Source organism: Drosophila innubila (assembly GCF_004354385.1).
Source record: "Drosophila innubila isolate TH190305 chromosome 3R unlocalized genomic scaffold, UK_Dinn_1.0 2_E_3R, whole genome shotgun sequence".
NCBI classification, from domain to species: Eukaryota; Metazoa; Arthropoda; class Insecta; order Diptera; family Drosophilidae; genus Drosophila; species Drosophila innubila.
The window spans coordinates 13,004,671-13,031,341 of record NW_022995380.1 but is presented as its reverse complement, the minus strand read 5'-3'; the positions used below and the strand labels follow the sequence as shown (position 1 = coordinate 13,031,341).

The window sequence follows — 26,671 nt, the reverse complement described above, 5'->3', positions numbered from 1 at the left end:
AAATAAATAAGTTTTTTATTTGATCTATAATTTTTTTCTAACTTAGGAATAGTTTCACAGAAAATTACACTTAATTTTAGGTTAAAATTAAAATTGTTTATATAGCGTAATCAGTCTAAACGAAATTTCTAAATTTTGGATCCGGGAATACTTTTAATCAACTTCCTCCACAGTGGGTCCGTAGCCGGCGCCACCACCGAAACCGCCTGCCTGCTGGCCACAGTTCTGATTGCCCTGTGGCTGTCCCTGCTGGTGCATCTTGGTCATAATGGGAGAGCAGTGCTGAGTGAGCTCCTTCAGTTTATATTCAAACTCCTCCTTTTCGGCTGTTGTGTTGGAGTCCAGCCACTTGATAGTCTCGTTACATTTCTCCAACACTGACGACTTATCGCTCTCGGTCAACTTGTCGGGACTGGCCTGGTCGACAGCCTGCTTCACACCGAATACGTATCCCTCAAGGCTGTTGCGAGCCGATATGCGCTGGCGCTGTTTCTCATCTTCATCTGCATATTGCTCAGCCTCATTTACCATGCGGTCTATCTCTGCCTGGGAGAGGCGGCCCTTGTCGTTCTTAATGGTAATGTTCTTGGCCTTTCCGTGCTCATCTCCTTAGCTGTCACGTTCAATATGCCGTTGGCGTCCATGTCGAAGGTGACCTCGATCTGGGGTGTGCCGCGCGGTGCAGGCGGTATGCCAGACAGATCAAAGGTGCCCAGAGCGTTGTTGTCTCGAGTGAGAGCGCGTTCGCCCTCGAAAACTTGAATGGACACTCCAGGCTGGACACTCAACCGCGTAGGTTGAGAAGGTCTTGGTCTGTTTGCACGGTATGCGGCAGTTGCGTTCAATTAATTTGGTCATGACTCCGCCGGCAGTCTCGATACCCAGAGAAAGAGGTGTTACGTCCACCAGGAGAACGTCCTGGATCTTGCCGCTCTGGTCACCGCTAAGTATGGCCGCTTGAACGGCGGCACCATAGGCCACCGCCTCGTCGGGATTGATGGAAAGGTTGAGGCTCTTGCCGCCAAAGAACTGCTGCAACAGGTTCTGCACCTTTGGAATGCGCGTCGAGCCGCCGACAAGTACAATGTCGTGGATCTGCTGCTTGTCCATCTTAGCATCGTTGAGCGCCTTCTCCACTGGCGCCAGTGTGTTGCGGAACAAATCAGCGCAGAGCTCCTCGAAGCGAGCACGGCTCACCTTCGTGTAGAAATCATGGCCCTCGAACAAAGCATCTATCTCAATAGTGGCCTCTGTGCTCGATGACAGCGTCCGTTTGGCTCTCTCTGCCGCGGTGCGCAGGCGGCGAAGAGCCCGAGGATTCGATCGCAGATCCTTCTTATACTTGCGCTTGAACTCCTCTGCCAAATGAGTGACCAGTCGGTTGTCGAAGTCCTCGCCTCCCAAGTGTGTGTCTCCAGCCGTCGACCGCACCTCAAATAAGGAGCCCTCGTCAATGGTTAATATAGAGACATCGAAGGTGCCTCCGCCCAGATCAAAGATGAGCACATTTCGCTCCCCCCTTGAGATTCTTGTCCAACCCATAGGCCAGAGCTGCTGCCGTCGGCTCATTGATGATCCTAAGCACGTTGAGGCCAGCGATGTGACCAGCGTCTTTGGTCGCCTGCCGCTGCGAATCGTTGAAATAGGCAGGAACTGTGATCACCGCGTCCGTGACGCTCTGCCCGAGGTACGCTTCGGCAGTCTCCTTCATTTTCACCAGCACCATCGAGCTGATCTCCTCCGGAGCGAAGCGCTTCTGCTCTCCCTTGAACTCGACGCCAATCTTGGGCTTGCCTCCATCGCTCAACACCTTGAAGGGCCAGTGCTTGATGTCGTCCGCAATCTTCGGATCGTCGTACTTGCGCCCAATCAGACGCTTTGCGTCAAAAACTGTGTTCTTCGGGTTCATCGCCACCTGATTTTTGGCCGCATCTCCAATCAGACGTTCCGAATCCGTGAAAGCCACATAGCTGGGCGTCGTCCGGTTGCCCTGATCATTGGCGATAATCTCCACCTTGCCATGTTGATAGACTCCCACGCAGGAGAACGTGGTGCCCAAATCTATACCAATTGCTGGCATTCTGTTTTATGTTGTTCCTTACGGATGTGAGCCAAGTATTTAATAGTTAATACCAAAATCTCTTCCTCTCTTGAACTTCAATTGTGTAATTTGTTTAAACTTTTTTTACTTTGACTTTACTTTTGTTTAAGTTTTTATATTTATACTGATTTACTTTGTAGTAGTTTTAGCTTTAACAGCTAGTCGCTTGTGTTTCTGTTTTGCTTTTGCTTTTGCTTGTGATGTTATCACTTTGCTTGTTTGAATTGTACTGAGCCAAAGAGAAACTACCGCCGCTATTTATACTCCAGCGCTCTCTTCTCGAATTTTCTAGACGCGCTCTTCTCGAAGCCCAGCAACTGTCTCGTACTTTCGATGTCAGCGCGAGAGAGACAGCAGATGTGTTCAAGGCAATGAGTTGCTGAGAGCATTAAATACAAAGAGCGGTATTTTCTGTAGTTTATATACATGCGTACATACATACATACATACGTGCAAAATTCAATTGTTTGAGTTTTCTAGAAAACTCTGTTATCATTGCCAGTGAGAGCGAGAATTAACTTGAATAATTCTTGACCTACCGCAACAGTTGATGCTCTATTTATGGCTCGAGAACTTTCACAAGCCTTTTAATATATTGAATGAATTGAACATCTTATTTTTAATAATTTTCTATTTATAAACGAGTCTATTTTACTTTGTTATTATTTGCGAGTGTAAATGTTGACTTGGTCGGCTACTTTTTATCATATCAAGAAATCAAAAATAGTTTATGTGTGGCACACAGGGGTCAGTTAATTTTATATATTCAGATCCGTCTGTCCTGCTGTCCGTCTGTCTATATAAATATTTATGTAGGTCTCAGAAACGTTAAGAGCTAGGACACCAAACTTGACATGTAGGTTCCTCTATACTGCAAGAAGACGAAGTTGTTTTTTTTTATTGGATCAGATAACTATTAAAGATGTAGTTGCAAAAGGAACGATTGGTCGAAATTCAAGGTATTGTATGAAAAATTTGGTTTTTTTTTTTCAGATATCTCAACCAATCGGACAGTATATGCATCTACGACCGAATTTGGTTCAAATCGGACCTCTATATCATATATATATATAAATATCTTAACAAAACTTGAAGCATATATTAGTTTTTATGAGATATTTTAACAAATTAGAAAATTTTACTTATAAATAATTACACAAGTCACTACATTGAATATTTCGAATGTTAAAGTACAATATGATAACTAAGGGTATTCACATAGATTCTTGTATCTTAACTCTAATGTTTTTCATATTTTAGATTGAATTATGTTAATATTTAATATTTAGATCCGCTAATTATTTAATTGATTTGTAGGTGTGTAGTAAGTCTGTCTCTAAAATGTGATATAAAATTAATAGACCCCCCCTTGCTGGTTGAAATAAGCTGTGTTCCAAACGTAATCTATTTATGATTTCTTGATATGCTAAAAGTAGCCGACCAAGTCAACATTTACACTCGCAAATAATAATAAAGTCAAATAGACTCGTTTATAAATAGAAAATTATTAAGAATAAGATGTACTTTCATTCAATAAATTTAAAGGCGTGTGAAATTTCTGGAACCATAAAAAGAGCAGTCACTGTTGCGGTAGGTCAAGAATTATTCTAGTTCATTCTCGCTCTCACTGGTAATGATAACAGAGTTTTCTAGAAAACCCAAGCAATTGTATGTATGTATGTACAAGAAAACAGAAAACGCCGCTCTTAATTTTTAACTCTCTCAGCTTAAAAACATCTGCTGTCTCTCTCGCGCTCACATTGAAAGTACGAGACAGAGAAAGTTCGAGAAGAGAGCGCTGGAGTATAAATAGCGGCGGTAGTTTCTCTTTGGCTCAGTACAATTCAAACAAGCAAAGTGAGAACATCACAAGCAAAAGCAAAAGCAAAACAGAAACACAAGCGACTAGCTGTTAAAGCTAAAACTACTAAAAAGTAAATCAGTATAAATATAAAAACTTAAACAAAAGTAAAGTCAAAGTAAAAAAAGTTTAAACAAATTACACAATTGAAGTTCAAGAGAGGAAGAGATTTTGGTATTAACTATTAAATACTTGGCTCACATCCGTAAGGAACAACATAAAACAGAATGCCAGCAATTGGTATAGATTTGGGCACCACGTTCTCCTGCGTGGGAGTCTATCAACATGGCAAGGTGGAGATTATCGCCAATGATCAGGGCAACCGGACGACGCCCAGCTATGTGGCTTTCACGGATTCGGAACGTCTGATTGGAGATGCGGCCAAAAATCAGGTGGCGATGAACCCGAAGAACACAGTTTTTGACGCAAAGCGTCTGATTGGGCGCAAGTACGACGATCCGAAGATTGCGGACGACATCAAGCACTGGCCCTTCAAGGTGTTGAGCGATGGAGGCAAGCCCAAGATTGGCGTCGAGTTCAAGGGAGAGCAGAAGCGCTTCGCTCCGGAGGAGATCAGCTCGATGGTGCTGGTGAAAATGAAGGAGACTGCCGAAGCGTACCTCGGGCAGAGCGTCACGGACGCGGTGATCACAGTTCCTGCCTATTTCAACGATTCGCAGCGGCAGGCGACCAAAGACGCTGGTCACATCGCTGGCCTCAACGTGCTTAGGATCATCAATGAGCCGACGGCAGCAGCTCTGGCCTATGGGTTGGACAAGAATCTCAAGGGGGAGCGAAATGTGCTCATCTTTGATCTGGGCGGAGGCACCTTCGATGTCTCTATATTAACCATTGACGAGGGCTCCTTATTTGAGGTGCGGTCGACGGCTGGAGACACACACTTGGGAGGCGAGGACTTCGACAACCGACTGGTCACTCATTTGGCAGAGGAGTTCAAGCGCAAGTATAAGAAGGATCTGCGATCGAATCCTCGGGCTCTTCGCCGCCTGCGCACCGCGGCAGAGAGAGCCAAACGGACGCTGTCATCGAGCACAGAGGCCACTATTGAGATAGATGCTTTGTTCGAGGGCCATGATTTCTACACGAAGGTGAGCCGTGCTCGCTTCGAGGAGCTCTGCGCTGATTTGTTCCGCAACACACTGGCGCCAGTGGAGAAGGCGCTCAACGATGCTAAGATGGACAAGCAGCAGATCCACGACATTGTACTTGTCGGCGGCTCGACGCGCATTCCAAAGGTGCAGAACCTGTTGCAGCAGTTCTTTGGCGGCAAGAGCCTCAACCTTTCCATCAATCCCGACGAGGCGGTGGCCTATGGTGCCGCCGTTCAAGCGGCCATACTTAGCGGTGACCAGAGCGGCAAGATCCAGGACGTTCTCCTGGTGGACGTAACACCTCTTTCTCTGGGTATCGAGACTGCCGGCGGAGTCATGACCAAATTAATTGAACGCAACTGCCGCATACCGTGCAAACAGACCAAGACGTTCTCAACCTACGCGGATAACCAGCCTGGAGTGTCCATTCAAGTTTTCGAGGGCGAACGCGCTCTCACTCGAGACAACAACGCTCTGGGCACCTTTGATCTGTCTGGCATACCGCCTGCACCGCGCGGCATTCCCCAGATCGAGGTCACCTTCGACATGGACGCCAACGGCATATTGAACGTGACAGCCAAGGAGATGAGCACGGGAAAGGCCAAGAACATTACCATTAAGAACGACAAGGGCCGCCTCTCCCAGGCAGAGATAGACCGCATGGTAAATGAGGCTGAGCAATATGCAGATGAAGATGAGAAACAGCGCCAGCGCATATCGGCTCGCAACAGCCTTGAGGGATACGTATTCGGTGTGAAGCAGGCTGTCGACCAGGCCAGTCCCGACAAGTTGACCGAGAGCGATAAGTCGTCAGTGTTGGAGAAATGTAACGAGACTATCAAGTGGCTGGACTCCAACACAACAGCCGAAAAGGAGGAGTTTGAATATAAACTGAAGGAGCTCACTCAGCACTGCTCTCCCATTATGACCAAGATGCACCAGCAGGGACAGCCACAGGGCAATCAGAACTGTGGCCAGCAGGCAGGCGGTTTCGGTGGTGGCACCGGCTACGGACCCACTGTGGAGGAAGTTGATTAAAAGTATTCCCGGATCCAAAATTTAGAAATTTCGTTTAGACTGATTACGCTATATAAATAATTATTTTAATTTAAACCTAAAATTAAGTGTAATTTTCTGTGAAACTATTCCTAAGTTAGAAAAAAATTATAGATCAAATAAAAAACTTTATTTATTTTTAAAACATAAATCCAATAGCCTTTTAATATCATTTTAGGAAAGGAAACGGGGCATTTTATATTATTATAATTTTATTAAATTTTTGCCGAATCTATGAATTATAATCAAGTAAATGAATAATGAATTGCCTCATTGAACTGAGGCAGATCCATATAACGTTTCGTATTACTGCGGACGGCAGTTCGCGCTAGTGACAAAAGCAGCACGAAGGTTGCGAAAGGCGACTAGCAATATATACAGCTAATTTGGAAAATTTGCTATGACTCTCCGATCAGATCGAGTTATATACCGATCAAAAAGTTTAGTTCACTTACAAAATGGCATACTAAAATCCATACTAACCCACTTGGTTCATGAGATGTGGGGTGTAAGTGGAGGGAAAAAATTTAAATGATTGCATCTAATGGGGCCTTTTGGTAAAAATTTTTGATTTTTTTTAAATTCTTATTAAAAATACGCGTCGATTGATACCTCACCCAAATCCAATAACTGATTCAAAAGATAAATAAATTTAAAAATTTTAGTGGACTTCTCAAAATGAAATAAAAAGTTTGTTGTCTGTTTATCCGTTTGCATCAAAGCGCTAAAGAAGCTTAGATGTAATGATAGGGATTTTTTTTTTTTCGAAAATCCAGAAATGTTTTTCTACGACTTTTGAAAAACCGCTTGATTAGGGAAAACGATAAATCCTGCTAAAAGTGAAACCTCAACAGTTTTAAACCATAGAAGCTACAGATATTTCCTAAATATCATTGGAAAGATGTGTTAAAGGTCTTTAAGGCTTACCTTTACATTTTTTATCTAAAGTACTCAGGTATCATTTTACAGGTGAAATAAGTTTTTTAGCTTACATTTTATGATTTATGACAAAACGGCTCTAACGATTTTATTAAATTTTAGTATGTTGTAGAACATAAATTTTGAGTTTTGGGTTTATAAAACATAAAAGGTTTGGCTGCGGGGCTTGGAAGATATTACCTGTTAGCTGATTATATATTTTTTAATAAGTATTAAGAGAGCAAAGCAGCATCAAGGCAGGCGTAGCAGCCAGAGGTTGAGAGTGTATAGCTGACAGATTTGCGTTGCACAAATAACCAGTGCTGATAGACAGTTTTGATTTGTTTTGCGTTGCAATATCCAGTGTTGCCAGACCGTTTAGTTTTTTTTTAGACGATTTTTATTTTTAAATATGAAAGAATTTCAACTAATAAATTTACATACTTTTCTATCCGCCTGCATTAATGATAAAGTTACAATGTCAAAAGCAAAAGCAATTGCAAAAAATAAACTGAATTTTGTTCCTCACAAAATTGGATATCAGAAATTTTGGGGCTAGAAATTGCTTTAGTCACTAGACTTTTACCTCGTGTAGAGGTTTTTTTTGTGGGATAGTCAGTATCATAAAACTCCCAGTCGGTTTCTTGACGCGCTCTTTTTGAAGCCCAGCAACTGTCTCGTACTTTCGATGTGAGCGCGAGAGAGACAGCAGATGTTTTTAAGCTGAGAGAGTTAAAAATTAAGAGCGGCATTTTCTGTTTTTTCTGTACATACATACATACAATTGCTTGGGTTTTCTAGAAAGCTCTGTTATCATTGCCAGTGAGAGCGAGAATGAACTAGAATAATTCTTGACCTACCGCAACAGTGGCTGCTCTTTTTATGGTTCCAGAAATTTCACACGCCTTAAAATTTATTGAATGAAAGTACATCTTATTCTTAATAATTTTCTATTTACAAACGAGTCTATTTGACTTTATTATTATTTGCGAGTGTAAATGTTGACTTGGTCGGCTACTTTAAGCATATTAAGAAATCATAAATAGATTACGTTTGGAACACAGCTTATTTCAACCAGCAAGGGGGGTCTATTAATTTTATATCACATTTTAGAGACAGACTTACTACACACCTACAAATCAATTAAATATTTAGCGGATCTAAATATTAAATATTAACATAATTTAATCTAAAATATGAGAAACATTAGAGTTAAGATACAAGAATCTATGTGAATACCCTTAGTTATCATTAATAATAGTATTGTACTTTAACATTCGAAATATTCAATGTAGTGACTTGTGTAATTATTTATAAGTAAAATTTTTTTACTTTTAACACTAGGAAACAAATAAATAAATATATAAATATAAATATATTCTTGATCAGTATTAACAGCCGAATCGATATAGTCAGATCCGTCTGTCATGCTGTCTCTTCTATGGCAGATTATGATATACCGAACCGATTTGAACCAAATTTGATCAGATTTGTTAAAATATCTCAAAAAAAACTAACATATGCTGCAAGTTTTGTTAAGATATTTAAAAAAACAAAAACTTTTTCCTGCTAGATCTTGATTCTCGACCAAAGCTATTATGACAGCTATATGATATAGAGGTCCGATTTGAACGATTGGTTGAGATATCTGAGAAAAAAAAAACAAATTTTTCATACAATACCTTGATTTTCGACCAATCGTTCCTTTTGCAACTACATCTTTGATATAGTTATCTGATAATAATAAAAAATAAAAAAACAGTAAAAAAAAACAACTTCGTCTTCTTGCAGTATAGAGGAACCTACATGCCAAGTTTGGTGTCCTAGCTCTTAACGCTTCTGAGACCTACATAAATATTTATATAGACGGACGGACAGCAGGACAGACGGATCTGAATATATAAAATTAACTGACCCCTGTGTGCCACACATAAACTATTTATGATTTGTTGATATGCTAAAAGTAGCAGACCAAGTCAACATTTACACTCGCAAATAATAACAAAGTAAAATAGACTCGTTTATAAATAGAAAATTATTAAAAATAAGATGTTCAATTCATTCAATATATTAAAAGGCTTGTGAAAGTTCTCGAGCCATAAATAGAGCATCAACTGTTGCGGTAGGTCAAGAATTACTCTAGTTAATTCTCGCTCTCACTGGCAATGATAACAGAGTTTTCTAGAAAACTCAAACAATTGAATTTTGCACGTATGTATGTATGTATGTACGCATGTACATAAACTACAGAAAATACCGCTCTTTGTATTTAATGCTCTCAGCAACTCATTGCCTTGAACACATCTGCTGTCTCTCTCGCGCTCACATCGAAAGTACGAGACAGTTGCTGGGCTTCGAGAAGAGCGCGTCTAGAAAATTCGAGAAGAGAGCGCTGGAGTATAAATAGCGGCGGTAGTTTCTCTTTGGCTCAGTACAATTCAAACAAGCAAAGTGATAACATCACAAGCAAAAGCAAAAGCAAAACAGAAACACAAGCGACTAGCTGTTAAAGCTAAAACTACTAAAAAGTAAAACAGTATAAATATAAAAACTTAATCAAAAGTAAAGTCAAAGTAAAAAAAGTTTAAACAAATTACACAATTGAAGTTCAAGAGAGGAAGAGATTTTGGTATTAACTATTAAATACTTGGCTCACATCCGTAAAAAGGAACAACATAATACAGAATGCCAGCAATTGGTATAGATTTGGGCACCACGTTCTCCTGCGTGGGAGTCTATCAACATGGCAAGGTGGAGATTATCGCCAATGATCAGGGCAACCGGACGACGCCCAGCTATGTGGCTTTCACGGATTCGGAACGTCTGATTGGAGATGCGGCCAAAAATCAGGTGGCGATGAACCCGAAGAACACAGTTGTTTGACGCAAAGCGTCTGATTGGGCGCAAGTACGACGATCCGAAGATTGCGGACGACATCAAGCACTGGCCCTTCAAGGTGTTGAGCGATGGAGGCAAGCCCAAGATTGGCGTCGAGTTCAAGGGAGAGCAGAAGCGCTTCGCTCCGGAGGAGATCAGCTCGATGGTGCTGGTGAAAATGAAGGAGACTGCCGAAGCGTACCTCGGGCAGAGCGTCACGGACGCGGTGATCACAGTTCCTGCCTATTTCAACGATTCGCAGCGGCAGGCGACCAAAGACGCTGGTCACATCGCTGGCCTCAACGTGCTTAGGATCATCAATGAGCCGACGGCAGCAGCTCTGGCCTATGGGTTGGACAAGAATCTCAAGGGGGAGCGAAATGTGCTCATCTTTGATCTGGGCGGAGGCACCTTCGATGTCTCTATATTAACCATTGACGAGGGCTCCTTATTTGAGGTGCGGTCGACGGCTGGAGACACACTTGGGAGGCGAGGACTTCGACAACCGACTGGTCACTCATTTGGCAGAGGAGTTCAAGCGCAAGTATAAGAAGGATCTGCGATCGAATCCTCGGGCTCTTCGCCGCCTGCGCACCGCGGCAGAGAGAGCCAAACGGACGCTGTCATCGAGCACAGAGGCCACTATTGAGATAGATGCTTTGTTCGAGGGCCATGATTTCTACACGAAGGTGAGCCGTGCTCGCTTCGAGGAGCTCTGCGCTGATTTGTTCCGCAACACACTGGCGCCAGTGGAGAAGGCGCTCAACGATGCTAAGATGGACAAGCAGCAGATCCACGACATTGTACTTGTCGGCGGCTCGACGCGCATTCCAAAGGTGCAGAACCTGTTGCAGCAGTTCTTTGGCGGCAAGAGCCTCAACCTTTCCATCAATCCCGACGAGGCGGTGGCCTATGGTGCCGCCGTTCAAGCGGCCATACTTAGCGGTGACCAGAGCGGCAAGATCCAGGACGTTCTCCTGGTGGACGTAACACCTCTTTCTCTGGGTATCGAGACTGCCGGCGGAGTCATGACCAAATTAATTGAACGCAACTGCCGCATACCGTGCAAACAGACCAAGACCTTCTCAACCTACGCGGATAACCAGCCTGGAGTGTCCATTCAAGTTTTCGAGGGCGAACGCGCTCTCACTCGAGACAACAACGCTCTGGGCACCTTTGATCTGTCTGGCATACCGCCTGCACCGCGCGGCACACCCCAGATCGAGGTCACCTTCGACATGGACGCCAACGGCATATTGAACGTGACAGCTAAGGAGATGAGCACGGGAAAGGCCAAGAACATTACCATTAAGAACGACAAGGGCCGCCTCTCCCAGGCAGAGATAGACCGCATGGTAAATGAGGCTGAGCAATATGCAGATGAAGATGAGAAACAGCGCCAGCGCATATCGGCTCGCAACAGCCTTGAGGGATACGTATTCGGTGTGAAGCAGGCTGTCGACCAGGCCAGTCCCGACAAGTTGACCGAGAGCGATAAGTCGTCAGTGTTGGAGAAATGTAACGAGACTATCAAGTGGCTGGACTCCAACACAACAGCCGAAAAGGAGGAGTTTGAATATAAACTGAAGGAGCTCACTCAGCACTGCTCTCCCATTATGACCAAGATGCACCAGCAGGGACAGCCACAGGGCAATCAGAACTGTGGCCAGCAGGCAGGCGGTTTCGGTGGTGGCACCGGCTACGGACCCACTGTGGAGGAAGTTGATTAAAAGTATTCCCGGATCCAAAATTTAGAAATTTCGTTTAGACTGATTACGCTATATAAATAATTATTTTAATTTAAACCTAAAATTAAGTGTAATTTTCTGTGAAACTATTCCTAAGTTAGAAAAAAATTATAGATCAAATAAAAAACTTTATTTATTTTTAAAACATAAATCCAATAGCCTTTTAATATCATTTTAGGAAAGGAAACGGGGCATTTTATATTATTATAATTTTATTAAATTTTTGCCGAATCTATGAATTATAATCAAGTAAATGAATAATGAATTGCCTCATTGAACTGAGGCAGATCCATATAACGTTTCGTATTACTGCGGACGGCAGTTCGCGCTAGTGACAAAAGCAGCACGAAGGTTGCGAAAGGCGACTAGCAATATATACAGCTAATTTGGAAAATTTGCTATGACTCTCCGATCAGATCGAGTTATATACCGATCAAAAAGTTTAGTTCACTTACAAAATGGCATACTAAAATCCATACTAACCCACTTGGTTCATGAGATGTGGGGGTGTAAGTGGGAGGGAAAAAATTTAAATGATTGCATCTAATGGGGCCTTTTGGTAAAAATTTTTGATTTTTTTTAAATTCTTATTAAAAATACGCGTCGATTGATACCTCACCCAAATCCAATAACTGATTCAAAAGATAAATAAATTTAAAAATTTTAGTGGACTTCTCAAAATGAAATAAAAAGTTTGTTGTCTGTTTATCCGTTTGCATCAAAGCGCTAAAGAAGCTTAGATGTAATGATAGGGATTTATTTTTTTTTCGAAAATCCAGAAATGTTTTTTCTACGACTTTTTGAAAAAACCGCTTGATTAGCGGGAAAACGATAAATCCCGCTAAAAGTGAAACCTCAACAGTTTTTAAACCATAGAAGCTACAGATATTTCCTAAATATCATTGGAAAGATGTGTTAAAGGTCTTTAAGGCTTACCTTTACATTTTTTATCTAAAGTACTCAGGTATCATTTTACAGGTGAAATAAGTTTTTTAGCTTACATTTTGGCGATTTATGACAAAACGGCTCTAACGATTTTTATTAAATTTTAGTATGTTGTAGAACATAAATTTTTGAGTTTTTGGGTTTATAAAACATTAAAGGTTTGGCTGCGGGGCTTGGAAGATATTACCTGTTAGCTGATTATATATTTTTTAATAAGTATTAAGAGAGCAAAGCAGCATCAAGGCAGGCGTAGCAGCCAGAGGTTGAGAGTGTATAGCTGACAGATTTGCGTTGCACAAATAACCAGTGCTGATAGACAGTTTTGATTTGTTTTGCGTTGCAATATCCAGTGTTGCCAGACCGTTTAGTTTTTTTTTAGACGATTTTTATTTTTAAATATGAAAGAATTTCAACTAATAAATTTACATACTTTTCTATCCGCCTGCATTAATGATAAAGTTACAATGTCAAAAGCAAAAGCAATTGCAAAAAATAAACTGAATTTTGTTCCTCACAAAATTGGATATCAGAAATTTTGGGGCTAGAAATTGCTTTAGTCACTAGACTTTTACCTCGTGTAGAGGTTTTTTTTGTGGGATAGTCAGTATCATAAAACTCCCAGTCGGTTTCTTGACGCGCTCTTTTTGAAGCCCAGCAACTGTCTCGTACTTTCGATGTGAGCGCGAGAGAGACAGCAGATGTTTTTAAGCTGAGAGAGTTAAAAATTAAGAGCGGCATTTTCTGTTTTTTCTGTACATACATACATACAATTGCTTGGGTTTTCTAGAAAGCTCTGTTATCATTGCCAGTGAGAGCGAGAATGAACTAGAATAATTCTTGACCTACCGCAACAGTGGCTGCTCTTTTTATGGTTCCAGAAATTTCACACGCCTTAAAATTTATTGAATGAAAGTACATCTTATTCTTAATAATTTTCTATTTACAAACGAGTCTATTTGACTTTATTATTATTTGCGAGTGTAAATGTTGACTTGGTCGGCTACTTTAAGCATATTAAGAAATCATAAATAGATTACGTTTGGAACACAGCTTATTTCAACCAGCAAGGGGGGTCTATTAATTTTATATCACATTTTAGAGACAGACTTACTACACACCTACAAATCAATTAAATATTTAGCGGATCTAAATATTAAATATTAACATAATTTAATCTAAAATATGAGAAACATTAGAGTTAAGATACAAGAATCTATGTGAATACCCTTAGTTATCATTAATAATAGTATTGTACTTTAACATTCGAAATATTCAATGTAGTGACTTGTGTAATTATTTATAAGTAAAATTTTTTACTTTTAACACTAGGAAACAAATAAATAAATATATAAATATAAATATATTCTTGATCAGTATTAACAGCCGAATCGATATAGTCAGATCCGTCTGTCATGCTGTCTCTTCTATGGCAGATTATGATATACCGAACCGATTTGAACCAAATTTGATCAGATTTGTTAAAATATCTCAAAAAAAACTAACATATGCTGCAAGTTTTGTTAAGATATTTAAAAAAACAAAAACTTTTTCCTGCTAGATCTTGATTCTCGACCAAAGCTATTATGACAGCTATATGATATAGAGGTCCGATTTGAACGATTGGTTGAGATATCTGAGAAAAAAAAACAAATTTTCATACAATACCTTGATTTTCGACCAATCGTTCCTTTTGCAACTACATCTTTGATATAGTTATCTGATAATAATAAAAAATAAAAAAACAGTAAAAAAAAACAACTTCGTCTTCTTGCAGTATAGAGGAACCTACATGCCAAGTTTGGTGTCCTAGCTCTTAACGCTTCTGAGACCTACATAAATATTTATATAGACGGACGGACAGCAGGACAGACGGATCTGAATATATAAAATTAACTGACCCCTGTGTGCCACACATAAACTATTTATGATTTGTTGATATGCTAAAAGTAGCAGACCAAGTCAACATTTACACTCGCAAATAATAACAAAGTAAAATAGACTCGTTTATAAATAGAAAATTATTAAAATAAGATGTTCAATTCATTCAATATATTAAAAGGCTTGTGAAAGTTCTCGAGCCATAAATAGAGCATCAACTGTTGCGGTAGGTCAAGAATTACTCTAGTTAATTCTCGCTCACTGGCAATGATAACAGAGTTTTCTAGAAAACTCAAACAATTGAATTTTGCACGTATGTATGTATGTATGTACGCATGTACATAAACTACAGAAAATACCGCTCTTTGTATTTAATGCTCTCAGCAACTCATTGCCTTGAACACATCTGCTGTCTCTCTCGCGCTCACATCGAAAGTACGAGACAGTTGCTGGGCTTCGAGAAGAGCGCGTCTAGAAAATTCGAGAAGAGAGCGCTGGAGTATAAATAGCGGCGGTAGTTTCTCTTTGGCTCAGTACAATTCAAACAAGCAAAGTGATAACATCACAAGCAAAAGCAAAAGCAAAACAGAAACACAAGCGACTAGCTGTTAAAGCTAAAACTACTAAAAAGTAAAACAGTATAAATATAAAAACTTAATCAAAAGTAAAGTCAAAGTAAAAAAAGTTTAAACAAATTACACAATTGAAGTTCAAGAGAGGAAGAGATTTTGGTATTAACTATTAAATACTTGGCTCACATCCGTAAAAAGGAACAACATAATACAGAATGCCAGCAATTGGTATAGATTTGGGCACCACGTTCTCCTGCGTGGGAGTCTATCAACATGGCAAGGTGGAGATTATCGCCAATGATCAGGGCAACCGGACGACGCCCAGCTATGTGGCTTTCACGGATTCGGAACGTCTGATTGGAGATGCGGCCAAAAATCAGGTGGCGATGAACCCGAAGAACACAGTTTTTGACGCAAAGCGTCTGATTGGGCGCAAGTACGACGATCCGAAGATTGCGGACGACATCAAGCACTGGCCCTTCAAGGTGTTGAGCGATGGAGGCAAGCCCAAGATTGGCGTCGAGTTCAAGGGAGAGCAGAAGCGCTTCGCTCCGGAGGAGATCAGCTCGATGGTGCTGGTGAAAATGAAGGAGACTGCCGAAGCGTACCTCGGGCAGAGCGTCACGGACGCGGTGATCACAGTTCCTGCCTATTTCAACGATTCGCAGCGGCAGGCGACCAAAGACGCTGGTCACATCGCTGGCCTCAACGTGCTTAGGATCATCAATGAGCCGACGGCAGCAGCTCTGGCCTATGGGTTGGACAAGAATCTCAAGGGGGAGCGAAATGTGCTCATCTTTGATCTGGGCGGAGGCACCTTCGATGTCTCTATATTAACCATTGACGAGGGCTCCTTATTTGAGGTGCGGTCGACGGCTGGAGACACACACTTGGGAGGCGAGGACTTCGACAACCGACTGGTCACTCATTTGGCAGAGGAGTTCAAGCGCAAGTATAAGAAGGATCTGCGATCGAATCCTCGGGCTCTTCGCCGCCTGCGCACCGCGGCAGAGAGAGCCAAACGGACGCTGTCATCGAGCACAGAGGCCACTATTGAGATAGATGCTTTGTTCGAGGGCCATGATTTCTACACGAAGGTGAGCCGTGCTCGCTTCGAGGAGCTCTGCGCTGATTTGTTCCGCAACACACTGGCGCCAGTGGAGAAGGCGCTCAACGATGCTAAGATGGACAAGCAGCAGATCCACGACATTGTACTTGTCGGCGGCTCGACGCGCATTCCAAAGGTGCAGAACCTGTTGCAGCAGTTCTTTGGCGGCAAGAGCCTCAACCTTTCCATCAATCCCGACGAGGCGGTGGCCTATGGTGCCGCCGTTCAAGCGGCCATACTTAGCGGTGACCAGAGCGGCAAGATCCAGGACGTTCTCCTGGTGGACGTAACACCTCTTTCTCTGGGTATCGAGACTGCCGGCGGAGTCATGACCAAATTAATTGAACGCAACTGCCGCATACCGTGCAAACAGACCAAGACCTTCTCAACCTACGCGGATAACCAGCCTGGAGTGTCCATTCAAGTTTTCGAGGGCGAACGCGCTCTCACTCGAGACAACAACGCTCTGGGCACCTTTGATCTGTCTGGCATACCGCCTGCACCGCGCGGCACACCCCAGATCGAGGTCACCTTCGACATGGACGCCAACGGCATATTGAACGTGACAGCTAAGGAGATGAGCACGGGAAAGGCCAAGAACATTACCATTAAGAACGACAAGGGCCGCCTCTCCCAGGCAGAGATAGACCGCATGGTAAATGAGGCTGAGCAATATGCAGATGAAGATGAGAAACAGCGCCAGCGCATATCGGCTCGCAACAGCCTTGAGGGATACGTATTCGGTGTGAAGCAGGCTGTCGACCAGGCCAGTCCCGACAAGTTGACCGAGAGCGATAAGTCGTCAGTGTTGGAGAAATGTAACGAGACTATCAAGTGGCTGGACTCCAACACAACAGCCGAAAAGGAGGAGTTTGAATATAAACTGAAGGAGCTCACTCAGCACTGCTCTCCCATTATGACCAAGATGCACCAGCAGGGACAGCCACAGGGCAATCAGAACTGTGGCCAGCAGGCAGGCGGTTTCGGTGGTGGCGCCGGCTACGGACCCACTGTGGAGGAAGTAGATTAAAAGTATTCCTAGGTCCAAAATTTAGAAATTTCGTTTAGACTGATTACGCTATATAAATAATTATTTTAATTTAAATCTAAAATTAAGTTAACTTTCTGTTTAACTATTCCTAAGTTAGAAAAAAATTATAGATCAAATAAAAAACTTTATTTATTTCAAAACATAAATTAAAAAGTCTTATCTGTGCTATATTTAAAATCATCATACAAAATTTAAACTTCTTTTTGGCGCCTTCTTACCGCACTTTTCGATTACGATACACTTAAATAAATTAGCAAGCTAGCCTCGATAACATTTAGTACTTATGGGGAATAAAATAATCCAGAAATGTGTGACGGCTTTTAATTGCTTGAATGAAAAATATATAAATTATAGATATAGTAAAAAAGTGCCGCAGACGTAATGCAACTTAAACACTTCCTAATATAAATTGTATTTTAAGGTGTATCGATAACATTTACAGCGTTGCATCATAAATCGAATTTGTAGATAAATGAAAAGCAAACAGACGCGGAAGACCATTTTTATGCTGAAGGAAATTTAGTTCATTCTTCAAAACATAATTGATGACCCGAAAATAGCTAAGTTTGTTAATATTCAGAAAATTTAACATAAAAAGTGCTGATTGAATTGGTGATTGCAAAGAATAAAATCGTATGAAACACGCAGAAGGGAAAACGTAATTTCTATATATAATTTCTATAACAAAAAAAAGTTGTTTTGCTAATTTAAAATACGTCAAAAGCGACGAGCGCAGCAATCTATAATGGTGGATATTGCTGTACCCAAAAAACGTGGACGCCCTTCAAAGGGGGGAACTACTGGAGCTGCCCCCGCAGCAAGCAGCCCCATCGAGACTATACCCAAAATGCGCGGGCGTCCAAGCAAGGCCAAAGGACGCGGCAGGCCGCCAAGGGTAGCCAATGAGCTGGACGAGGTCAACGGCGAGCAACCAATCAAAGTAACCAGCACTGGCAAGGGACGCGGACGTCCACGTAAAGAACCGATCACCGTGCGTAAGATCTGCGGGAGCGATGATGATAATGATGCCGATTTACCTGAGAACAAACTACAAAAGAAGAAGCAAACAAAATCATCGCCTGTCGGTGACAGTGACGAACATGAGGGTAAGTCCTAATAACTGTAGTAAAGATATTAAGTAGGTACAGTAGGTACCGATGTTTTAACATATAAAGTTAGGATTTTGACAAAATACAAATTCACATAGTTATTTGTTTTTTTTTATTTTATTAGTTAATTTTCATGAAAATTATTTATTTGTTTTTAAACTAGTTCTAAGGACAAGATTAATAAAATTGGAAATAAAATAAGCCATAAAAAATATTTATTTTCGGCAATCAAAATTGTGTACATTTTTTATTTGTACGTATATTTAGAAAACATTTTCGAAACAGATTTATAATAATATTTATTATTTGTCACAGATGACAACGCGGAGAAGAAGCAGGAGAATGAGGAGCGACGCCCAGTGGGACGTCCGTCAACTGGCGCTTTTAAATGGAACATCGGGCGTATTGGACGTAAAGTCGGGCGTCCAAAAAAAAATCAGCCAGCTTCAGAAAAAAAGGTTAATCCTTATTATGTGCCAACAGGTCGACCGCGTGGACGCCCAAAAATAAATAAAACGAGTATCGAAGTTGCACCCAAGGAAGCTTAAATAGTTAAATATTCATACCCTATCGAGGAAAAATTTAGATAAGCGAATTCATCAATAATGTATTAGTATACATATAAGTACACATAAATATAGCATTAATGTACATAAATAATACCAAATGCCTTTTTTGTCCTTGACAGAAACTGAAAAACACCCTTTTACAATAGGTCTAAATTGGCAAAATGTTACTATGACTTTTTTAATATCAATCCCTTATCTAACACGCGTGATTATTTAATAACGTGTAAATAGATTAAATAAGTATGATGAACGTGTTTCTCCTACAATTTTTGGCTACGAAAATGCCCATATTGGAATCTGTTTTTTCGACCCAATCTATAAATAAAATAATATGAAATGAGATAATAAAACATAATTAAATTTATGCAATAAGCAAACTGAAAATTCTCTCTGAATAACATTATATTAAAGCTGTAACATATTAGTTTTCAATATACTAGTTATTTTAAAAATTGTGGTAAGTATAATGCTAATTTATTGTTTTCAACATCTTTGTTTGTTAAATGAGCTATGAGTTATTTCATTATTTCAGTAAATGTAGTGATTCAACTCTGGTAAAAATCAATAATTTATTTTTTAAAGCAGAACTGCTGGAACTTATTTTTGGATTGGTTTCAAAACATTTGCTACCTTTTTAATTTAAAAAGTTATATTGGCGGATTTCTTCACGAACCTATCGATAGCCCATGCAATAAGTTGGCAGCGCTAACTTCGATAACACATACTTGTGCCGGCCGGCATAAAAACGAAATCAATGTATACATGCTTTTTTAAAATAAACAAGATATGGATTATTACAAATATAAAAAAAAAATCGTCGTGAATGCAGAGCATTTTAAATTTTTTTGCAAGAAAATCTTTACTTTATTTTTTGTCGATCTCAGTGACAGTGTGTACACTTATCGATAGGCATTGTACGAGAAAATTAAGTGAGAAGCAAATAAACGCCGCAGTCTATTTTCATTTGGAAGCTACTTTAGTGCGTGTCTGCCATTCGCAAGAGGTAATTGAAGTTATTGTGCAAAAAAAACTTATAATTTATTAATAAATATAAGAAAAAAGAACTAGAGAAAATTGCAGTGACAATTTTTTATTGGCAATCGTTTTAATTTTATTCATTTATTTTATCACCGCATTTTATAATTGACAAAAAAAGAAGCCAAAGCGATAAAAAAAAAAACGCAAGGACGAAACGGAGGCGTCATTTCGATTTCGATAAAAAAAAAATACAGAATTTTGTGTATCAAAAAGACGCCGATTTCACGACTCTTAAAACCACAATGGAGGACATTGCAGTAGTCAAAAAACGTGGACGCCCTCCAAAGGGGGGAACTACTGGAGCTGCTCCGGCAGCAGGCAGTCCCATCGAGACAATACCCAAGAAGCGCGGGCGTCCAAGCAAGGCCAAGGGACGCGGCAGGCCGCCAACGGTAGCCGCAGCAGTATCCAGCGATAATGAGGATATTGACCACAATGAGCTGGACGAGGTCAACGGCGAGCAACCAATCAAAATAACAAGCACTGGCAAGGGACGCGGGCGTCCACGGAAAGAACCAATCACCGTGCGTGAGAACAGCGGGAGCGATGATGATAACGATGCCGATTCGTATGAGGACAAACCAAAAAAGAAGAGGCAACAAAAATCATCGCCCGCCAAGCGCCGCAAGTTGGGCAGACCGCGTAAGCATCAGCCCAGTGACGAGGATGAGGGTAAGTGCCAATAACAGTTCTACAGCCATTGAGTAGGTACAGTAGGTACAAAAGTATTGACAGTATTGACAATACATATATGCATATTTAGAAAACACTTTCGAACAACTAGCTTTATCATTTATATTTAAATAGTATATATTTATTTATTTAAACATTTTTTGCTTGAATTTTTAATGTAATATAAACGCATGTTTCGTTTCATAGATGATGATGATGAGGAAGAGGAACGACGTCCAGTGGGACGTCCGTCAACTGGCGCTGTTAACTTGAACATTTCACGCTCTGGCCGCGGTGTCGGACGCCCTAAGAAGATTGAGTCTGGCGATGTGCCACCACCTAAGAAGCGAGGACGTCCAGCCTTAAACAACAAGGCGGCTGCTCCGTATGTGCCATCGGGTCGACCGCGTGGACGGCCAAAAGCAAATAGTACGAATCTCAACGTTGCTGCCAAGGACGCTGAGGAGCAGGAGGATGAGTCTGAGCACGAGGATGTATATGGCGAGGATGAGGAAGTGACAGTAATGTCTACTCCAAAGAAACGGGGACGTCCATCATTGTCGGACAACAGTAAGACTTCATCGTCAGCCAAGTCCCGTGGACGGCCCAAGAAATCTCCTAGCTCCCAGCTGAATGATGATGCCATGGAGCATGATTCAGCTACCGAACTGGATGACGAGTCCAATTTGAATGTGTCGAAGAAACGTGGACGTGGTCGTCCAAAGGAGTCGGGGAATAAGGACGCCAACGGCGGTGACGCTGATGAGGACGGAGACAGCAGCGGCGGCGACAATATCTCTGAGGAGGCAGTCAAGCAGACACCCCACAAGGTTTCCAAATCGGATCCGAAAAAGGACAACTCACCGGGAAATGCTGAAGAAGACGAAGGCGATGCTGGACATGATAACAGCGAATCCATTGAGTGTATCTCCGATGAACCATCTTTGGCAGATGCCTAATTTTAATAATTAAGTAAAAAGTAACAAGTACACATCAACAGAAACGGAAAATGCTAACAAAGTCCCATCCTATAAAATAGGCAACCTTTTACCATTACCCACAACTGGTAACCGACTTCATTAACGGGGTGTAACGACAGTAATCCAATCGAATTCCAGCAACAAAATCTTTGAATCTTTTCAACACCCCAATTGATTATTATTTCAATATGGCTAATTTCCGGATGTCTTCTGCTTTCCCTTCCCCCGTTTACTGCACTTGTAATTCCAAAACAAAAATTGTATTCTATTCCATTATTTTATTGTATTGGTTAAAGCTCGACATAATTTGGCTTAAATACATAATATAAAAACATAATATCATTGTAGAAAATTTGTGAAAACAAATCTAATTCATGGACTTTATTCAATTATACATAATTATAACAGAAAAAATAATAAATTTGATATAGATATATCTAACCAATGATTTTTTACTGGCTATATAAATAAAGTATGATTTCTTGAATAGACATAACCAATATTATTGAACTTTAAAACTTCCAACTAACTTATTTTTTCCAGCTTTATAAGCACAGTTTTGTTAATATAATGAAGGGCAAACATATATTTTTTTTTCCATTTTTCACAAACCCAAATTTTTCTATTGTAAAAGTAGTCTTAATAAACGCAAATCTTAAAAAGATTGCTGGCTCAAAATGTATCAACATGAAAATTCACCCAGGTTTTTTCGCACTTATGGATTTAATTAAATTAAACTTAGCTACCCAACTTCTCCCGCTCAGGCACAACGAACTCGCAGCATTCTTAAAAAAATTCAGCTTTGTTGTATCTTATTTCAATTTAAAAATGTTCATTAAATTGTTCAATTTTTGACAAATTATTGCTAAAAACTGAAAAAATTTAAATTGCGCTCCAAAACACAATGCTAACAGTGCCAATTGAGTCTTGTTACAGAACCAAAATGAGCAGAACAGACGTTCAAAAAATGCAATTTTAAAATGCAAAAAACTCAATAAAAAATTAAAATTCAGAAATTAGACAAAATTAAGCTTAACTTTTAAAAAAAAAAGTTTAAAGTTCGTTAGCCATTTATTAATTTCATTAATTATATATACTATTATAAATTGTAAAGATAAATTTTAATCATCGTAAAATTTGTTTTTTATTTTTGATTAGATTTTGTAATAAATTATTTTGCTAAATTTATATCTAGGGTAAAGTTGGCAACTCTAGAACCAAACTGTAGTTCAATTGTAGCGGTTCAATTTTTGATGAACGAAACAGAATTTAATTTAGGCTTTAATTTTTATATCTGTTATCAAACATTTTACTGACTTTTGATTTGATTGATTTTGATTTTATTCAAATTTAAATATATTAATCTGGCGAGATGTGATGGAAATTCAAATCAACCAACGAAATGATTGGGAATGTTCCTGAACAAACTGTTTTGTGATTTATTCACTGAACTAAATGACCTACAATCAGGGATTTAGTTCGTTCGTTCAGTTCAGGGTTTAGTTTAAAAGAACTGCAATAAAACACTGAATTGTAGTTGCACAAATACCACATGTAAATTTTTCAAATAAGCTTAAGGTGAATAACTTTTGTGTGTCTTGCTTACTTACATATAGTATAAAAACCATCAATTAGTTTTCGGTTCTAATGTACCGTGTATTTAAATAGTACGCATGCTAAATCAAAAGTTCTCTCGTTTGTGCGTCAAAACAAAATAGTTTTGCGTAAATTTGCAAGCTAGTAAAATAAAGAATTAAAATATGTTTAAAAAAGACAAATGAACTATTTAAATTTGCAAGCACATTGTTTTGCATGTATATACAAAGCGAGTGTACAAATATAAAGTTACAGAAATTATCAAAAAAATGCCGCTAACAAAAACAAAACAATACATAGGCAACGGCGGTCGTAGTGTATAAGTGTTAGTTAAAATGAGTGTGTGTGTGTGTGAGTTGCGTTTAATTAAATTTGTTACGGACTCCAAAATCGATTGAAATAAATGATTCTTATGCTAACATGTTTTAATTGAACTATTAAAATGACAAAAGCATAACAAATGTAATTACATTACTGATAGAACAATACATTTGCCGTGAGCGTGTGTGTGTGGGCGAAAGCATTATGGATTTTTGTGTGCTTTTTTATTTGAATGTTTTATATATTGAGCTACTGTATCTGCTGTTATTTTTAATAAATTAAATATATTTTTTGGTATTGTCAATTATAAATAAGCCCACAAGCAAGCTCTTCTGGTTAATAAAAATATCGAATTTATGAATTGTGGCAACACTGTCGGCGTTTTGCACTTGTACCAAAAGCAGCTGTTCGTTCTAGTGCTGTTGTTGTTGCTTCTTCGCTTCTTTTGTTTTTGTGTGTGTAGAGTGTGTGTATGCGCGCGCTGGTGTAAATTTTTTAAATAAATTGATTATTTTAGCCGCACTTTAGTAAAGTAGGGAAGCATTTATTTCCGCTCCAAATTATACTCAGTCTACTATTGCTGACGATCACAACCACTGCAATCTACAAATATACCAGGATTAATTACAAATTTTCTAAGTTTAATAATATTCTTGACTTTTTTAAAGGGAAAATAGCTGTTTTTGGCTGGAAAGCATCTTAGTTTGTTTTTGCGTGCATAGTTTTTATAGCAATCGAATTTTCAAAATAGCCAGAACTAGCTATGAAAAAGATGGCAACAGTGCAACCATCGCTAGTCGTCCTGTTAAAAAACTGTTAAGGTTCTGTTATTAAAACGCTTGTCAAAATTGGCCACACTGATTAGCGGCACATGCTCTCTCTTGTATCACTCTCTCTCTCTTGATTTTTTGCTCTGAGCGCAATCTCCTGCTGGTTTTTGTGTTTTCGACGCTGGCGCTGTGTCTTTGCATTCGCATTCGCTTTATTATCGTTCTCGCGACGACGACGAAGAATTCTTAGCCGTATTCTTCTTCATCCTGTGTAAATAATTGTAATTTAAATAATTTAAATTAAACACAAAACCACGCAAAGCTAATAACATAAGCAAGCTGAGGGTATTTCGCGCGTGTTTACCAAGTCATTAAGTGCATGTGTAAGTGCCAAAAATATATATATACATATAAATAATTATTCAATTCTATACATATTAAATTTTTCGTACCGAGACACATCGTGCTGTTTTGCCTGCATGCCTCTTTTTACATTGTCATCGTCGATTCCTTTTTGTTGCGACTGCGGCGGCTGCAAAAATTTTGTTATATATACAAACACATGTGTATTTATTATGTGTGCATGCGTCTGTGTGTGTGTGTATGTATGTAAATCCAGACGGTCAGACGCACACGGCTGCCTTTTTATATAAACATGTATAAATAGTCGCGAAAAATAAAGTTTCTGCAAGCTTCGAAGGTAAAAAAATCAATTAAATGCTCCCTTTTATGCGTGCCTTCCATTTGGTTTTGGATTCAATTTTAAAGCTACATAAACTAAATTTTCCGATTGGCTCGCAAAATGCCCAGAGCATGATGGTGTGTGTGATTGTGTCAGTCCGTCATGCGTTTGTCCATTATCCGCCCGTGCCTTGTATCTTTTTCTTCCTTGACAGCGGCAGCCATTTGCTTCTTCTTTACATTTGCACGGCAGTGTTTAATTCGTTTTCTTCTTTTTTTCGCTCAGTTCGCTCTCTTGTTTGCTCTGCTCTCTCGCATAGTGCCTTGCATTTGTATACAAGAATTTTCCCAATAAGAGCGTCGATGTCACTACCGCCGCCGAGCCGACGCGCAAATAAACAAACTAAGAACGTTCTTGGTTGCCAAGAATTATGTTAACTATGTAATAAAATTATAATTTTAATTCAATGTAATCTGGTTTTTGGTTTGATTGTACATTTATTAATTTTTGGCTGCGCTTGCCACACCCCCTTTTGAGATTGCTTTGCGCATCGCTCTGCTCGGTGCGTTCCTTTTTTTATGCTGTTGTTCTCGTGCTTTTGTTTTTCATATGTCTCTTTTTGGCGTTTATCTTTATGTTTGTTTTTATACTGAATGTGCGAGTGAATGCGTGATCTGTGTGTGTGAGTCAGTGTGTGTGTGTGGCCCCCTCTAGGCGCTGCGGTTTCGCACGCTGCACTTGTCTTTTGCCTTCGCTTTGGACGCTCTCAGCGCTGCGGGCAAGATGAGAGTGCTGGTCGTGGGGGGGAAAGGGAGCTAGGGTGTGTACAAGCTGTCGCTGGGGTTGCCTGCTCGCGTGTATATAAACAACAGAGAAAAAAAAACAGACGATGGACGATTGCTTACATATTTTGTAACTTAACCTCAAATCTTGCGACCGCTGCCGGCTGATTGTTGTTGTTGGTCTATGTATATGTATGTTAATTTATATGTTGTTTTTCGTTTCGTTTAGACTCCATCTATCTCTTTTGCACATGGTGTGCCACTGTCCATCGGTTGCTGTCGTTTTCTTTTCGTATTTTTCGCGCATGATTCAGCGACATCGCGTTGTTCTTTGCAACCGCTGTCGATTCTTCTTCGTCTTCTCTTGCACGTTTTCCGCTTTGTTATTGTTTTCGCAATGAGAATAGCAGAGCATTTATTTTCCATTTTACTCACTTATAAATTTAAGCTTATGTTAAATATATTCTTCAGCTGGTTATCTGTCTGCCCCTTGTGTTATCTTGGTCTTTCTACCATGACCAGCTCAAAGTTGGCACAGTGGTTTCAGTGCTACAAAAAGTACTTTGTTTTTTTTTTTTTTTCAAATATCAAATTTTAATTATAGGTATTATTTTAATGAAATAGTCTCAAATGATACGCTATTATTCAAAATAAGTTGAATTTACTTAACATTTTATTCAACATGAATTTTTGTAATTATATGAGGATAAATGATCAATTTACCAAGAATTAAAAAAACTTGTTTTCTCACTTCCGATCCGATCACTTTATGTAGAACAATCAATAATATCTATATACAATTAGCCGCATTATACATCGCCATCTAAAATTTAATTGATGTAATGCAACAATTTTTTTTAAATATTTAAATACTAAAAATATTTCTTTTCCTTTTTCTTTACAGTTTGTGTATATTTTCATCATT

At 39.7% G+C, this 26,671-nt stretch overlaps 4 protein-coding genes, 1 long non-coding RNA gene and 2 pseudogenes across 7 annotated transcripts; 5 read left to right on the top strand and 2 right to left on the bottom strand.

Annotated features, from left to right (window-relative positions):
• Positions 1-130: 130 nt before the first annotated feature.
• LOC117790735 lies at positions 131-2,359 on the bottom strand (annotated as a pseudogene).
• A 1,557-nt stretch (positions 2,360-3,916) lies between these two features.
• LOC117792244 (major heat shock 70 kDa protein Ab-like) lies at positions 3,917-17,272 on the top strand. The gene is made up of 2 exons (XM_034632303.1): positions 3,917-6,090; positions 17,179-17,272. The coding sequence occupies exons 1-2, from the start codon at positions 4,190-4,192 to the stop codon at positions 17,204-17,206; spliced, it is 1,929 nt and encodes a 642-aa protein (XP_034488194.1). The 5' UTR covers positions 3,917-4,189; the 3' UTR covers positions 17,207-17,272.
• LOC117792246 lies at positions 9,454-11,774 on the top strand (annotated as a pseudogene).
• On the top strand, positions 15,004-17,230 carry LOC117792245 (major heat shock 70 kDa protein Ab). The gene has a single exon (XM_034632304.1). The coding sequence runs from the start codon at positions 15,284-15,286 to the stop codon at positions 17,204-17,206; it is 1,923 nt and encodes a 640-aa protein (XP_034488195.1). The 5' UTR covers positions 15,004-15,283; the 3' UTR covers positions 17,207-17,230.
• Positions 17,273-17,672: 400 nt separating the features above from the next.
• On the top strand, positions 17,673-18,998 carry LOC117792247 (chromosomal protein D1-like). Its single transcript, XM_034632305.1, has 2 exons — positions 17,673-18,333; positions 18,652-18,998. The coding sequence occupies exons 1-2, from the start codon at positions 17,973-17,975 to the stop codon at positions 18,882-18,884; spliced, it is 594 nt and encodes a 197-aa protein (XP_034488196.1). The 5' UTR covers positions 17,673-17,972; the 3' UTR covers positions 18,885-18,998.
• Positions 18,999-19,838: 840 nt separating this feature from the next.
• On the top strand, positions 19,839-21,963 carry LOC117791667 (chromosomal protein D1). Of its 2 annotated transcripts, none has more exons than XM_034631478.1 (3): positions 19,839-19,908; positions 20,037-20,615; positions 20,823-21,963. In XM_034631478.1, the coding sequence occupies exons 2-3, from the start codon at positions 20,186-20,188 to the stop codon at positions 21,572-21,574; spliced, it is 1,182 nt and encodes a 393-aa protein (XP_034487369.1). In that variant the 5' UTR covers positions 19,839-19,908; positions 20,037-20,185; the 3' UTR covers positions 21,575-21,963. The 2 variants fall into 2 exon arrangements, with proteins under 2 accessions (XP_034487369.1, XP_034487368.1); XM_034631477.1 differs by lacking the exon at positions 19,839-19,908 and having other exon boundaries at positions 20,043-20,615; positions 20,823-21,587; positions 21,655-21,963.
• Positions 21,964-24,416: 2,453 nt separating this feature from the next.
• LOC117790416 lies at positions 24,417-25,887 on the bottom strand. 2 transcript variants are annotated; one of them, XR_004617977.1, is made up of 2 exons: positions 25,870-25,887; positions 24,417-24,549 (listed from the first exon to the last, which is right to left on the bottom strand). It is a non-coding gene; the product is annotated as an uncharacterized LOC117790416 (long non-coding RNA). The 2 variants fall into 2 exon arrangements; XR_004617976.1 differs by lacking the exon at positions 25,870-25,887 and adding an exon at positions 24,735-24,773.
• Positions 25,888-26,671: the final 784 nt, after the last annotated feature.

Coding starts and splice junctions, on each gene's coding strand:
- LOC117792244 (XM_034632303.1), top strand. CDS start 4,190: ATGCCAGCAATTGGTATAGATTTGGGCACCACGTTCTCCTGCGTGGGA. Junction 6,091..17,178: donor GGTGGCACCGGCTACGGACC/CACTGTGGAGGA, acceptor TGGCGCCGGCTA/CGGACCCACTGTGGAGGAAG.
- LOC117792245 (XM_034632304.1), top strand. CDS start 15,284: ATGCCAGCAATTGGTATAGATTTGGGCACCACGTTCTCCTGCGTGGGA.
- LOC117792247 (XM_034632305.1), top strand. CDS start 17,973: ATGGTGGATATTGCTGTACCCAAAAAACGTGGACGCCCTTCAAAGGGG. Junction 18,334..18,651: donor TGACAGTGACGAACATGAGG/GTAAGTCCTAAT, acceptor TATTTGTCACAG/ATGACAACGCGGAGAAGAAG.
- LOC117791667 (XM_034631478.1), top strand. CDS start 20,186: ATGGAGGACATTGCAGTAGTCAAAAAACGTGGACGCCCTCCAAAGGGG. Junction 20,616..20,822: donor GCCCAGTGACGAGGATGAGG/GTAAGTGCCAAT, acceptor TTCGTTTCATAG/ATGATGATGATGAGGAAGAG.